The sequence below is a fragment of the Lactuca saligna genome, chromosome 9 (assembly GCF_052625555.1).
Source record: "Lactuca saligna cultivar CGN05327 chromosome 9, ASM5262555v1, whole genome shotgun sequence".
Taxonomy (NCBI): Eukaryota; Viridiplantae; Streptophyta; class Magnoliopsida; order Asterales; family Asteraceae; genus Lactuca; species Lactuca saligna.
In genome coordinates this window covers 191783032-191797272 of record NC_136425.1, presented here as the reverse complement: position 1 = coordinate 191797272, position 14241 = coordinate 191783032, and the positions used below count along the sequence as shown (strand labels likewise).

General features: G+C 30.9%; 2 protein-coding genes and 1 long non-coding RNA gene across 3 annotated transcripts; all 3 read right to left on the bottom strand.

Annotated features, from left to right (window-relative positions):
• Positions 1–368: 368 nt before the first annotated feature.
• On the bottom strand, positions 369–2340 carry LOC145015223 (uncharacterized protein At5g49945-like). The gene is made up of 3 exons (XM_078973678.1): positions 1187–2340; positions 896–1099; positions 369–798 (listed from the first exon to the last, which is right to left on the bottom strand). Exons 1-3 carry the CDS (start codon positions 2264–2266, stop codon positions 568–570), a joined length of 1515 nt encoding a protein of 504 aa, XP_078829804.1. The 5' UTR covers positions 2267–2340; the 3' UTR covers positions 369–567.
• Positions 2341–3628: 1288 nt separating this feature from the next.
• Positions 3629–4783, bottom strand: LOC145018024 (uncharacterized). Its single transcript, XR_013666790.1, has 3 exons — positions 4511–4783; positions 4272–4353; positions 3629–3832 (listed from the first exon to the last, which is right to left on the bottom strand). It is a non-coding gene; the product is annotated as an uncharacterized LOC145018024 (long non-coding RNA).
• Positions 4784–10310: 5527 nt separating this feature from the next.
• LOC145018666 (ribosome biogenesis regulatory protein (RRS1) family protein) lies at positions 10311–12795 on the bottom strand. The gene is made up of 8 exons (XM_078976538.1): positions 12617–12795; positions 11842–11992; positions 11615–11666; positions 11405–11533; positions 11193–11310; positions 10926–11109; positions 10719–10832; positions 10311–10619 (listed from the first exon to the last, which is right to left on the bottom strand). The coding sequence occupies exons 1-8, from the start codon at positions 12715–12717 to the stop codon at positions 10452–10454; spliced, it is 1017 nt and encodes a 338-aa protein (XP_078832664.1). The 5' UTR covers positions 12718–12795; the 3' UTR covers positions 10311–10451.
• Positions 12796–14241: the final 1446 nt, after the last annotated feature.

Sequence of the window (14241 nt, the reverse complement as noted above, 5' to 3'; positions counted from 1 at the left end):
CAAACATGAGCAATCGTGCATGAAAAATCAACATGTGTTCATACCATTTACATATGATATTTTTGGTTTCTTCGCGTCGGATGCGGTGGAACTTCTTAATAGAGGACAACAGATCATGCATAGCAATGTATGCATTATATCCCCTATAACTATGGATGTAGTCTTCAAAATAATTAGTTTTACCATACAAAAAGGTTTAGCGAAGCAGTTTGTTGTCCGTTTGCCATCACTCAGTATACGATAATAATTAATAACCACATGAATATGATGATAAGGATAATGATTTACTCAATCTCCCCCTCCCCTTTCTTACTTTCAATAACTTCCACTAACCAATTTAGACTTTTGAACGAATTCAAAAAAGTAACTAGAGGTACAAGTAGAATTGCTTAATCTGACTGAAAACAGAAGTACAAACCACTAAAGTACAATGCATTGCAGTGACCACATACAGATTCTATTATGTTTCTAGCTATAAAAAGCATAAAAGAAGTAACAAGAACTAGAAAGGAGAAAAAGAAAGAGTAGTGAACTAACAAGTAACAAGCTGACCTGTATATGTTCTTCCTATCCTCCACGTGACATTTTGATTTTGGGCATTGCTTTCTTCAACTGTCGAGCACGTTCTTTTGCTTCTTTCTTGCGTAAAGCCTCAGCATTCAGCTTTGACTCAGCCTCCTCGATCATCTTCTTCTTCTCTATCTTCTTTCTCTGAATTGCTTCTTGTCTTGCATACTGAAGCTCCTTGTATACTTCTTGTGCAAGCTTTGCTCTTGCTGCTTCTGGTTTGGATCTAGCCTGTTTTCAACAGTTTCAAAATGTTATTCTGTGAAGAAAAGAGATGGAAGATTGAGTTTTTTACAGATATTTATTGCGTGAAGAAAAGAAAATGTACCTGTGAACTGAGTTTGTAACGACCAATTAAATCAATGTAATAGGGAATTAGAGCCACTAGTCGTGTCATGTCAGCCATTTGATCGGCAGCAGGAAGAGCAAACTTAAAAATCAAGATCTTCCTGTGGGTACTTGGATGTTGATCAGAGAAATGCATTGACATGAACAATTTCCCAAATTTCTCGAATGCTTTTTCACCAAATACCTAATGGAGATAATAGAATAGAACCAATGAAATGGTAAAAACAAGTAAACAACCATTACAAATACAGAACATGGAATAATCACTGACCTGATCAAGTACAGCCTCGGTGATCAAATCTCCGGCAACCTCTTTAGACTCTGTAATGACACTCAATTCATCAGCAACCCATTTCCGATTGGTGGGTGCAGGCATCAAATTCCCAAACCTCTGAAGATCTCTCAATTCCTTCTGCATAGTTTTTGCAGCTTTCTTCTTAGCCAAAGCAAAAACCACATGATCCATTGCATCGTCATTCATATAGACCTCAAACGTGATCTCATCTTTACAAGGAACAATCATGTTATACAGCCTTGCTATCAAATCATGGCGGCTCTTCAGCTCCATTGTAGCCAACAATCCTTGACAAAACCTACGCCCACTGGCGTAGAACTTGAACACGTTTTGACCTTCTTTCAACAACAATGGAGAGTCATCGGTTTCTCCCACACCCAACAAACTAAAATTCTTCTCGAAAATCGAATCATTAGTAGCGAATTTAGCCGCCCAAGCTAGGGCTAGGGTTTCATTCTCTTTTTTGCCAGTAAAAAAATTGATCGCGAATATGATTAAGATTGATACACATGTTATCTCAATAGTAAACGATCCAATACTCTTCTTCGCTGAAGTCGGTTGCGCAATCTTTTCGGTATCCTCCGGAGCAGCAGATTCGGAACCACCCGGTGTGGTAGGTTCAGTGATTCTGGAGACTTCAGGGGGTGTTATTTCAGTAGGGAAGCCCTCAAACTCATCTTCATCCCAATACTCAAATGAAGAAGATGGGGTTGAGGGTTTGGTAGCGAGATCGGAATCGGCCGGCTGGGATGAGGGTGGGTTAGGTGGGCCATGGTGGGATTCAGGATCGGAAGAGGTGGATAAAGTGGTGGAAGGAGGAGGGGACCGGCGGGGGAGATCAGAGAGTGATGATTGGAGAAGAAGAGAGTCGTCATCGAGTTCAACTTCGTCATCGGCGTCAAAGCCTTCGAAATGGGAATCAGCAGCGGCGGAGAGGGAGATGTGGTGGATGATGAGGGAGAAAATCGAGAGGAGAGCGATGAGGTAGAGAAGGGTATCGCCTCTTGGGGTTAAGAGTGAAGAGAAGAATAGAGAAGAAGATCGTTGCTTCGCCATTGATGAAGCTTGGAGAGAGAGAGCGTGTGTGAGTGTGGAATGGTAGAATGCAATTGGGAACTGGGTGGCTCGACACAAAAGTTCCACACCACGTGTTACCAATAATTTCTGATAACACATAGAGATACCCCCTTAACTATTCACACATTCATATTTTAGTCCTTTTAAGTTGTCAGCATTTTATTGATTGTTTCGCTAGACGCTATTGATAGTTTTTGTTTTGATCCCATAGTCATTTTGTTCTACATAAAGAAATTTGAAAATGTCATATCTTTCGATTGTTACTCATGATAAGAGATGCCTGATGTGATATATTTTATTTTATTGGGAAATGACTTCATATGTGATTAATGATGGTTATTACGTATATGTAAGTAATTTTATGGGGGTTTTCTATAAATACTTCCTCAATTTTTCAATTTTACCCCTATTTGACTTTTTCTCTTTTCTTTTTCTATTTTGAGTTTTTGTTATTTTTAATTTATTCTTAATTTATATTATTATTATTATTATTATTATTATTATAAATTTCAAACAAAATTTTAAATTTGAACGACATTCTAAAATCTGAGAAGTGATATAAAATCAATTTTTAATGATTTTTTTATATATTTTAATAATATTATTATTATTATTATAAATTTCGAACAATATATTCAAAATCGGATAACATTATAAATTCGAACAACTATATAAAATCGGTTTTTAATTTTTTTTATTTTATATTTTATAGATCAATTTTTAAAATCGGCTGACATTATATATATATATATATATATATATATATATATATATATATATATATATATATATCAAATCTAATGATGTCAAATCAAATGTAAAATAAACAAAAAAACTGATCAAATCAAATGTCAAAAAATTGATTAGATTGAGTTTAAGGGGATAAATTTGGTTAAAGGGATACTTATAGCACAACCCTTTTTTATTTATATGGAGTGTACGACCATATAATGCTCGTATTGTCAAAGGGTCCGAATTTACTTTACGTATTAGGAAACTTTTGTCGATCGTTGATTCGCTGGAATTAAGTGGCTTTTGTCACGTTTCCCATTGCTAATTATATTCGTTGATTATTTGTAAATGGACATTTTATCTATTTTTAGTCTTAGGTCTCATTTGATAGTTCCTGAATGAAAAAGTGTTGATTGAAAAAGATATGTCTGAATAATAAATTCTAACCGAGTAAAAAACTATGTTGTTTGACTGTACATATGACTGAATTTGCTGAATGGTGCAAAATGATCATTTTACCCCGATGTTCAAGAATCTTTTTATTAAATATACTATTACTAAAAAAAATAAAATTATCTAATACATGTAATATTATTTTAAAATATACTATTAATCAAAAATTTATGAAACTTGATAGAAATATAAAATTTATACCAAAGTGTGGTATAACATTGTAGGCATACGATAACATTAAAATTATTCGCTCATCCGAATTATGCATGGGAGACCTTCACCTTTAAGCATCAAATCAAAAGCCTTAATGATCTCACAAAATGGCAATTCATGTGTTATGAATTTCTCCAACTCAAGTTCCTGCACAAAATCAACTCAAGTTCATCATCATAATAAGATTAAAAAAGACACTTTATGTGTTACCACAAAATCAACTCAAACTCTATCACTCAAAATTTTGTTTCCTGTTAGAAATAAATAAATAAATAAATAAATATATATATATATATATATATATATATATATATATATATATATATATATATATATATATATATATCAGATTCATCAAACATATATATAAGATTCACCAAAATATATATACACATGTTTCGTAATTAATCTACCGGCATGTTTCCTATCAGTTGTGCAAATAGAATTAGGCGTATGATACACATGAAGATGCAGAACAATGTCTCCCCAATAAAGATGTTTGTGTCCAGATTCTGTCCATATGAACTTGGAAAGAAGAAGATACTAAAATTGGAATTAGAAGTAAGGAATGACTTCGTATACATACCTTAAATTTCTTAAACCCCACCAACGGCAATATAAATACTTCTCGAAGAACTTACAAGAAGCAACTTCGCTTGTGAAAGCATCTGCAAAGATTCCAAATTTAAAAGGAGAAGATTCATTGCTAGCATCACATAGAGTTCTCAAACATGTGGATTCAATCCATTTTGTTGCGATTTGGATTATCAAAACATTTACAGTCCAAAATTTTCATACAAATTAAATCAAGAACAAAAGCCGTACCTAATAAGAAGAAACAGAAATCGTCGATCGATAGGGGCTGAGGCTCAAATCGTCGATCGGTGGGGGGAGATGCTCAACTCATCGATCGTCGCTGAAAGATAGAAGAAACGGGGTGAAGGCTCTGAAAAATTAGAACGCTTGGGCAAGGGCAATTTTGGAATCGTTAATCTCTTTCTCAGTCAGTAGATATCTCTCATCTTTTCGGGTCAGATCTAGCTTATTGAATCAGACATCCAAAATCCACGTAACAAACAACTTTGGCTGACCGAGTCAGCCAAAAACGTCTGACCCAACTCGGTTAAACTTACATCAAACAAGACCTTACTCACTAATATAATTACGACAGTTTATTATATGTCTAGTCTTATTGTGATAAATTTTGTTTATATATATATATATATATATATATATATATATATATATATATATATATATATATATATATATATATATATAGAGAGAGAGAGAGAGAGAGAGGAGGGTTCAATTGAGAAAAAAAAAAGGTTGAGAATGGAGGAATCATTCTCAGCCAATCATTTATTTTTGCCACAAAAAACTCCAACGTATCGGCGGAAATGGCAAACGAATGCACATGTGTTTTCCAACATAACATATTTCCTTAAACTATGCTAATCATTACCTTAATATATACAAAAACATAGTTTTTTTCGTTTTTTTTTAATTTTTATAAGCTATTTTTATCAAAAAATGATTTTAAATATACCAAAATTAATGATTTTTTATTCTCTACAAATAGACATCCATATTGATATAGTTTTATAATAAAAAAAATATTTTTTTTTTATATTTTCAGCTATCGTTATTCATAAATGAATAACAATGCATCAGGTTTTATTATAGTACATTCGTTATTCACTTATGAATAAAAAGTATGATTTTTTTTCTTTTTACAATTTAAGTATCATTCATATATAAATATAGCATATAATAAACATAGTATATTCATATTTTAATATTGGACGATGAATTCACTTGTGAATATTAACATAGTATATTCACTTGTGAATATTAGATGGTATATTCACTTATGAGTATTAAATGATATTTCATATGTGAATATTACATAGTGTTACATGGTATATCACATGTGAATATTACAGAGTATATTCACTTTTGAATATTAGATGATATATTCACTTATGAATATTACACAGTATATTCACATATGAATATTACAAGGTATATTCACTTATGAATATTGAAGGTATTTTGACAAATATATATAATTTTTATATGTTATTCACATATGAATAACATACAGACTTGCATATTTGTTATGTGTTCTTAATAATCATATACTGATTCAGGTGAGAAAACATATTCATATGTGAATATAACGTGGTAATTTAGTTTATGCATTTCATCAAACAGTTGGAGTGCAAACAAGATAACTATTTTAAAAATGTTAACAACATCAAGTTATCAATTCCAAATCATCATATACTTCCGATTTCGACTTCAGATGCGACATCCTATCTCTGATCGATTTCTCAATTTGATTTTGATTTCCGAAAATCCAATTGGAAACCTGTGAGTACCGATTCTAAGTCCCTCAATGTCAACTGTGATTGCAAGTCCAGAACTCCGATTTCAATTTCATGAACAGCGAAGAAATTCCGGTTTAGTTGAAGAAATCTGGATGATTATTGAAGGTTAGAGGAAAAATTTTGATGATGAACGAACAGTTATCGAATTCTTTATAGTTACGTATTTGAGATTGAAGGTTATTACGATATTTACAAGTTTGCAACCGTGTCTTTTATGCTTAAATAAAATGAGTGGCTGAGAATGATTCCTCCATTCTCAACCTTTTTTATTTTCTCAATTGAACCCACCTCTCTCTCTCTCTCTCTCTCTCTCTCTCTCTCTATATATATATATATATATATATATATATATATATATATATATATATATATATATTATATGATATAAAACTATGTAGTATGGTGAGTTTGGGTACCTAAGCTTATATACCCTTATGGGTATATTCACTTTTCCCATATATATATATATATATATATATATATATATATATATATATATATATATATATATATATATATATATATATATATATATATATATATATATATATGGGAAAAGTGAATATATATATATATATATATATATATATATATATGGGAAAAGTGAATATACTCATAAGGGTATATAAGCTTAGGTACCCAAAGTCACCATACTACATAGTTTTATATCATATAATATATTCTAATTGTACAATGTTCATGTAATTTAACTTCTAACTTGATTTACTTCCATGATTTTTATAAATTACACATTTAACTTTCTCTTAAATAATTTTCATTTTCAACGACAATATATAAAACCTAGTAGGTGTTCGACAAAAAGATGTGACAAAAGAGAAAGATAATTAGTGAAAATTTGAAAATATTGAAAGTAAATAACGTTGGGGGTTGAAGTTTAAGAACATTATAATGAATATATCAAACAAAACGATGTATTATGATGTGTTTGGGTACCTAAGCTTATATACCCTTAAGGGTATATTCACTTTTCCCTATATATATATAGAAGTCTAACTAAATACCCCTCTAGACTATATCCTTTTATCATTTTAATATCGTGACTTTTTTATGGTTTTCTTCTTTCATTTGGTATCATTTAATGTATTTTCATTATTTTATGGTTTCGTTCCTCTTGGCACAAAGACATCGTAGGTTTTTCTAAAAGAGAAAGCAAATACAAATTGTTGAAATTTTATGTTTTTTTAACACAAAAGTACAGTTTGCCCAAACAAAATGTATTTGAAGAATTTTGTACAGTAGAAAAGATGAAAGAGCTTGAGCCTTATTTCTTTGTTAAATAGGATTCAAAATGCCAAACTTTCATAAAAATATGAATGTAGGACACCTCAATCAACTTGTTATATTTTGTGTATCTCACGCAAAATCACTTCCATTGAAAATGTGGAATTGTTCTCATCTGAAATCTTTTGTTTGCTTTTCGGATCAACGTGGTTACATGTCAGATATGAATGAAAAAGTTATTTTTTATGCAATTTTATAGATGTTATTGTCGCAATGTCACATTCCAAAATGGAAGGTTTTTTCTTTGAACCTTTCATTGGAACAATATAAAACACATTACAAAGAAAAAATTAGACCTAACAAACATGTTGTATCGTGTCGGGTTCGTGTCTTGTCAAAACATTAAACGGATTTAAAGGCTTTGACCCTAACTTGACCCGTTTAATTATCGTGTCGTGTCGTGTCAACCCGTTTATTTTTGTGTTGGGTTTTAGGTTAAGGTTTAGACCTTGTAAATATATAGTATCATGCCGAGTTGAAATATTTTAAATGTTGGAAAGTAGAAGTTGTGGAGGCAAAAAGGAAAAAGTGAAACACTCGAGTTATGAGATTGAATGACAAAACTTATAGTAAGTTTAGAATGAAAAATGAAAAGAGTTAGGTGGTGAGGATGACTAAAATTAAGTAACTTTGAAATTTTGAATATTACTTCTAATTATTAAGTTTGGTCCACTACAAGTCTATAACATATAATATATTTATAAAAATATGAAATTTATAATAAAGAATATATAATTAAACGGGTCATATTTGAGTCATCTTCGAGTTGAAAGTCTTGACCCTAACACTACCCGTTTAATAATCGTGTCGTGTCGTATCAACTCGTTTACATAAATGTGTCAAAATCTCTGACCCTAATCCGCTAATTTCGTGTCGAGTTTTCGTGTTATGTCGTGTTTTGTCAGGTTTAGAAAAAATGCACAATATATAGTTGCAAAATCAACCAACTCGGTTTATTTTATAGTTATTGGTTTCTAAAAATGCACAATTCAAAAATGCACAACTGCTTCAACCAACTCAGTTTATTTTATAGTTATTGCTTTCTAAAAATGCACAACTGCTTCAACTAGCTTTTTGGAGGTTTTTACTTGTTTTTTTTTTTTAATTTTACATTTTTATAAGCTTTCGTAGCCCTGTCGAAAATACCCGATACTCAAATTACTCGCCCGATTTTTTCGGGTATTGGTTAAATCGAGTATCGGGTAAAAAATTTCGGGTATTCAGGTAACACAATTTTTTTGTCGAGTATAGGGTATGTTTGTTGGGTTTCAGGTATAACACAATTACCCGAATTATTTTAAAAATACTTTTTTTTCATAGAGCTTGTACTCTGTAGTACGTATTTGATCACACTTAAACTATTTATCATTATTGTAAAACATGAATCTCTTTTATTATGACAGTATGACACTAACAATATTAAAAACAATCGCTTATACTTTATATACCACTATGTTCTTTAAAACTTAACTGTGTTCTAAATTATAGTTTTTATTGCAACTAACAAACTCATTGTCTTGATGAAACTTCAAAAACTTATGGCTAAAATTATCTTAAAACATTTTAAACTTTTAAACTAATATCTTTAAGTATTTGAATTTTTAATATCTTATTAGATTAGATTATTGACTAAAAAATCTTAATGATCAAAGTTTTAGTAACTTCGTTTATGTTTCATTTGTTTATATAAACAAGACTAATAAAGCACGATGTATTTGTTTCATTAAATTTATTTTCATGTTCAATTCAAAAAAAATTATATATTTCGGGTAATACCCGAATTACCCAAACCCGACCCACTACCCGAATTACCCAAACCAAAATTACCCGAATTTAATTTGGGTCGGATAACGAATATTTTTTTTAATATGAAAAATCCGAATTCCTTACCGGCTAGCAGTGTTTTAAAACTCGCCAAGTCGGCCGATTACTCCTCTCAGCACTCACTACTCGGCCCTTTACCAAGGCGAGTTACGGAATGTCGAGTACTCCCCAATCGACCCCTTTACTGAACTGAGTATTGTTGTAAAACATGGTTAACTCGGTGATTGTATGTATAATAGACTTAATGATTTATTATTTAACACACACATGTGATTATTACTGTATATATATATATATATATCTAAAATTTTCAATAATTATTCACGAAGTGAAACTATTATGTGTTTTTTTAACTTTTGTGTGTTCATATGTATCTAATTTTGTTATATATTTCAATCAACTTATGATTTTTACATATATAATTTCCCTAAAAATATTTCCACATGAATTACCGAATCCGAGTACTCCCCGAGTACTCGCTACTCGGTAGTTGGCCGAACAGGTACCGAATAACGAGTTCTCCAACCTTACCGGCTAGTAGCTAGTTTTGTCAAACATCTCTTATTTTATTTATTTTTCCAAATCCAACTAAAACATTAACACTATTAAAGTTAACTTAGTCAAAGACCCATAATCATTAGTTTTCGGTACTTTCAAACTTAAAGGTTATTTACAGAAAAGTTTCAAACTTTTTTCAAAAGTTGCAATCAAATCCTAAAAGTTTTTTTTAATAGAAAAATCTCAATATTTTAATGTTTTTCCTAAATTAATGAAAAAAACATTTTTATATTTGAACGGCAAATGATAAGTTATAAATTTTTTTCAAAATATTAGGATTTTTCTATTCAAAAAAAAAAACTTTTAAAGCTTTATTGAAACTTTTGAAAAAAAATTTAAAAAACCCTTAAACTTATATACCATGCCACTTGATAACAACATTCAATTAAACATACGGGGAAGGTAGGGATCCTTATTCTTATGACGTGAACTCTAAATGGTTTCATTTATAGGTTATCAAACAACCACATAAAACATAAATCGACTTTTAGCAACCATGACTTCTTTTGGCTATAATTTTATAACATCTAATTTAGAATAAAACTCCATAAAATCGAAAAAGATTGATAACTTGATGGTGAATAATGTATAATGAAACCAAAAAGGACAAAAATACTATAACATAACTCACACGCTACAATACCAAAATTACCTTATTGGTAAAAGTTCTAATGTCCCAAAAATGCATTTCACTTAGATTTAGATTTACTTGAAGATCCTTTCTTTGATGATCCCTTTGATGCACTTTTGTAAGGGCTTTTCTTCACTTTTAATTTGCTTGAAGTTGAAAAGGACTTGTTTTTGCCTTGCTGGTTTTTTCGTTTCTTGTCATTCTTCACATTGTACATGTCCACAGCCTATTTTTCAGAAAAAAAAATAATAATAAATCAAATTTAGAAATGAAAATGAATTTTTAATCTACAAAACTAAAGATATAAAAAAGAATGTGGTCATACCTTAGAAACATTGAAGATTTCATGGGAATTCTTGGCCATTAATTTATTTAAAATTTTGTCAGATTGTTGCCTCTCTAATGAACCCATCCCTGATCCTTCCACCACAGGTAAAAACTGTACAAATCAAAGAAAACTTTCTTATAAATTTATAATCAAAGATGCATGTGAAGATTTTGATCAAACAACTTTCAGATTTAAAACACAAACCTTTCTATATTTCTTATCATGTTTAGGAGGCTTTTCACCAGCCAACTTTTTGTCAAATTTACCCCCACTAGCAGTTGAAGTTGCAGCCATTCCTGCAACATTTTGCAGCTCATCCTTGCTGACTTTTCTTGGTGGAGCTTGTGTTCCTGTTATAGGTAATGAAGTAGCTGCAAGCTGAACATGGCTGCAAAATAAAGGTGGACAAAATTAAGGGAATGAAACTGACAGGGGTATTTTGGTAATTTGGTAATAAAAAAAAGGTCAAACCTTGGGAGAGCACCAACTTTTGATGCTTCTTTGAGATTATGCAAGCGATTCTTTTCTTGCTTTTCAACTCGTTGTTTCTTTTCTGATCTTCTTGTGGCAAAAGGGTCTACTCCTGGCTCTGAGAAAGGTCAAAATTTTAAATATTTATAAGATAAAGACATAAAGTTGCTATTCATTTAACAAAATGAAGTGATTGCTATTTATATATTTACCATCTGTCATTTTTGCTTCAATGATTGGAAGATCGTTGTCATCGTTTACACGATCATAACCGTATCTGCGCTTCCAAGAACTTGTTTGTTCATCAAAGACAATTTTGTCCTTCTTGCGGTTTTGAATACCTGCGGAAAGGATTGATGACATCAGCAAGGATCATTAGAGGGTTTAACGAAATAAGAGAGGTGAGATTTTTATTTACTGACCTTTCTTTTTGGCAAAAACTTCCCACTTTGTTGGAGGTGCAGGTTTTGGGAGCTATAGGAATGAAGCAAAATAGGATTAGAAGATACTTTCAACTTCTTATTAGTATTATATGCTAATACAAGCACAAATGAAATGAAAAGGAGAAAGATTAGGAACATTTTATAATACTAGTGTGCAGATAAACAAGAAACAAGGAGGAAGAGATGGAAGAGGGAGAACAACATACAGGTTTTTCTCTAGGTAATTTTGTAGTTGGAGGAGGTAAGGGAACAATGGGCCCGGATGCATCTTCTGTTGAAGGCAAGCTAAAAAGATTATCTGCAACTGCTTGAATTAACTTGGTAGCATGTGCTATGCACTCCTTTACAAGATCCTCCCTAGTATCAACAAGAAAACAACTTAGCAACAAATAAGTAGCGATAGATAATAATTAATAATATTACAAAATCAAAACATAACTTTTATATTCTGGAATCAAATGATTCTTTGGAAGTAGATAAGGAAAAAAAAAAAAAAAAAAAAAAAAAGACATTCTGTTGCATCAACATAAAAGTGAATCCAACAAATTTGTATAATGAAACAAACTAATTTGGGATTTGGGGAATCAATCTCAATCTTTAACTAAATTACCCTGATTATACCTAAATCAATATTCTAGTTATCTACTGACACAGCAATGCAATTCTATTCAACTTTGCGTGGGTTAAGCATGATACAGACTTGAACCGTACTTGATTATTTCAAAACAACCACTAACTTACCAAATAGTTTTCAAATAGCTACACGATAGCAGTTCAAATCTAAAACTTAAACAACTTCTAAACGGCGAATTTGTTAACCAGAGCAAAAACCAAAGTTTTTAACGGCAAAAAACTCAAATTCTCCACTCGGACTTGAAAACGAAACTCATAGTTGGTCGAACTGATGTGCTTCCATAGAGATACCGGGGTCTGGGCAAAAACAGTAAGTTAATGTCGGTGATTTAGGGTAAGAACTGGAACCTTTTATCGGGAATAGATTGGAACTGATGTTGAGGATCATACGCCATGAGATTCCCTATGTCAATTTGGTAGCCATCTTGCTGTAGTTGCTGTTCCGCCATCCCTGTTTTCTGTCTAGGGTTTCTGCTGTCGTTTTTGATTGTGAAGTGTGAGGGTTTGGACTTTGGAGCGAGGTTTAGGTTAAAGTTTTGTAGCGATAAAATAAATGAGGAAATTGCAACAAACCCCTCTCAGGTTAGTGCAGAAGCATTTCCGTCCCTCGCATTTTGTAACAGTTGTAAATTAACCCCTGAAATGTTAAAATTTTAACCAAAACATGTTTTATCATCCCTAATCAATTCTTACTTTATTTAATTTATCTATCTCTTATAGATGTGGTCATTGATACGAATGTGGTTTAATATATTTTATTTACTAGTTTATAACCGGTGGAAACCACGATTAAAAAATTAATTAAAATTTTATAGTAAAAACTTAAAATTATTAATTAATTATTTAATTAAATTATTAATTAAAAGATTTTTATAGTTATATAAATTTAATCATTAATTTAAATAAATATATGAAATTATATCATTTTATAATTTGTATTAGTTTTTATTCTAATATTATTAACTTATTATTAATTTAATATAATTTGAGTTGAAAATTTGAAATGGAATTGACAAATGGATGCATTAATTATGGGACATAATAAGGTGATATATGGTAAAAGAAGAATAAAATATACATTAATTAAAAAAGATAATAAGATAACACATATCAAAAGGACAATAAAATTATTCTTTTATTATAATAGGGATCTTGAACCATATTGATTCTCAAGTCTTCATCTTATGCTACTTAAACGAGTATTTAATTAAAATATTTTGCCATCTCACAACCATCATCAGCCTTACTCAACCATCACACCAGCCGAGAACCAACACCATTGTGACTTTGCATTAACTCCCTTACTATCATTCATGTAATAACTTTATAACTCATCATCCTCACCATCTTCACCGCTTCATTATCATCTTCATCATATCATTATCGGTGATAGAAGGTAGATCGATTTTTCCCTAAATGGGAACCTAGGCCTTATGTTAGACGTGTAATCATGGGAACCCTAGCTTTATTGGTTCTCAAGTCTTGCAGATGTAAAATAGTATGAAAGGGGTGAAAGGAAAGGAGAGAATATGAGATTGGGTGTGTGTGTGTGAGCGGGAGAGAGAGAGAGAGAGAGAGAGAGAGAGAGAGAGAGAGAGAGATGACCTCTCTTATTTTGTAATTACTAAAATAGATAAACATCGGAATTGCGCTAAAATAGATAATTAAGTACTAAAATAAATAAATAAATAAATGAAAGAAAAATGGAAAAATAAAGACAAAAATGTAAAAAAAAAAAATAATAAAAAATAAAAAATAAAAAAAAAGGTCCCTGTGGTATGCACTTTTTTGGGGGTTAGTCCAAACAACGATTTTTTTTGCTTCGTGGTCCTTTTAGACTAGTTTGTATGTGAACATAGTTCCTCCGAAAATTGAAATGACTATAATACCCTTGGGGTATTTTTCTTTAATTTTTTTAAAATTTAATATTTATTTATTTATTTTAACAATTAACAAATAATATAGGATCCACC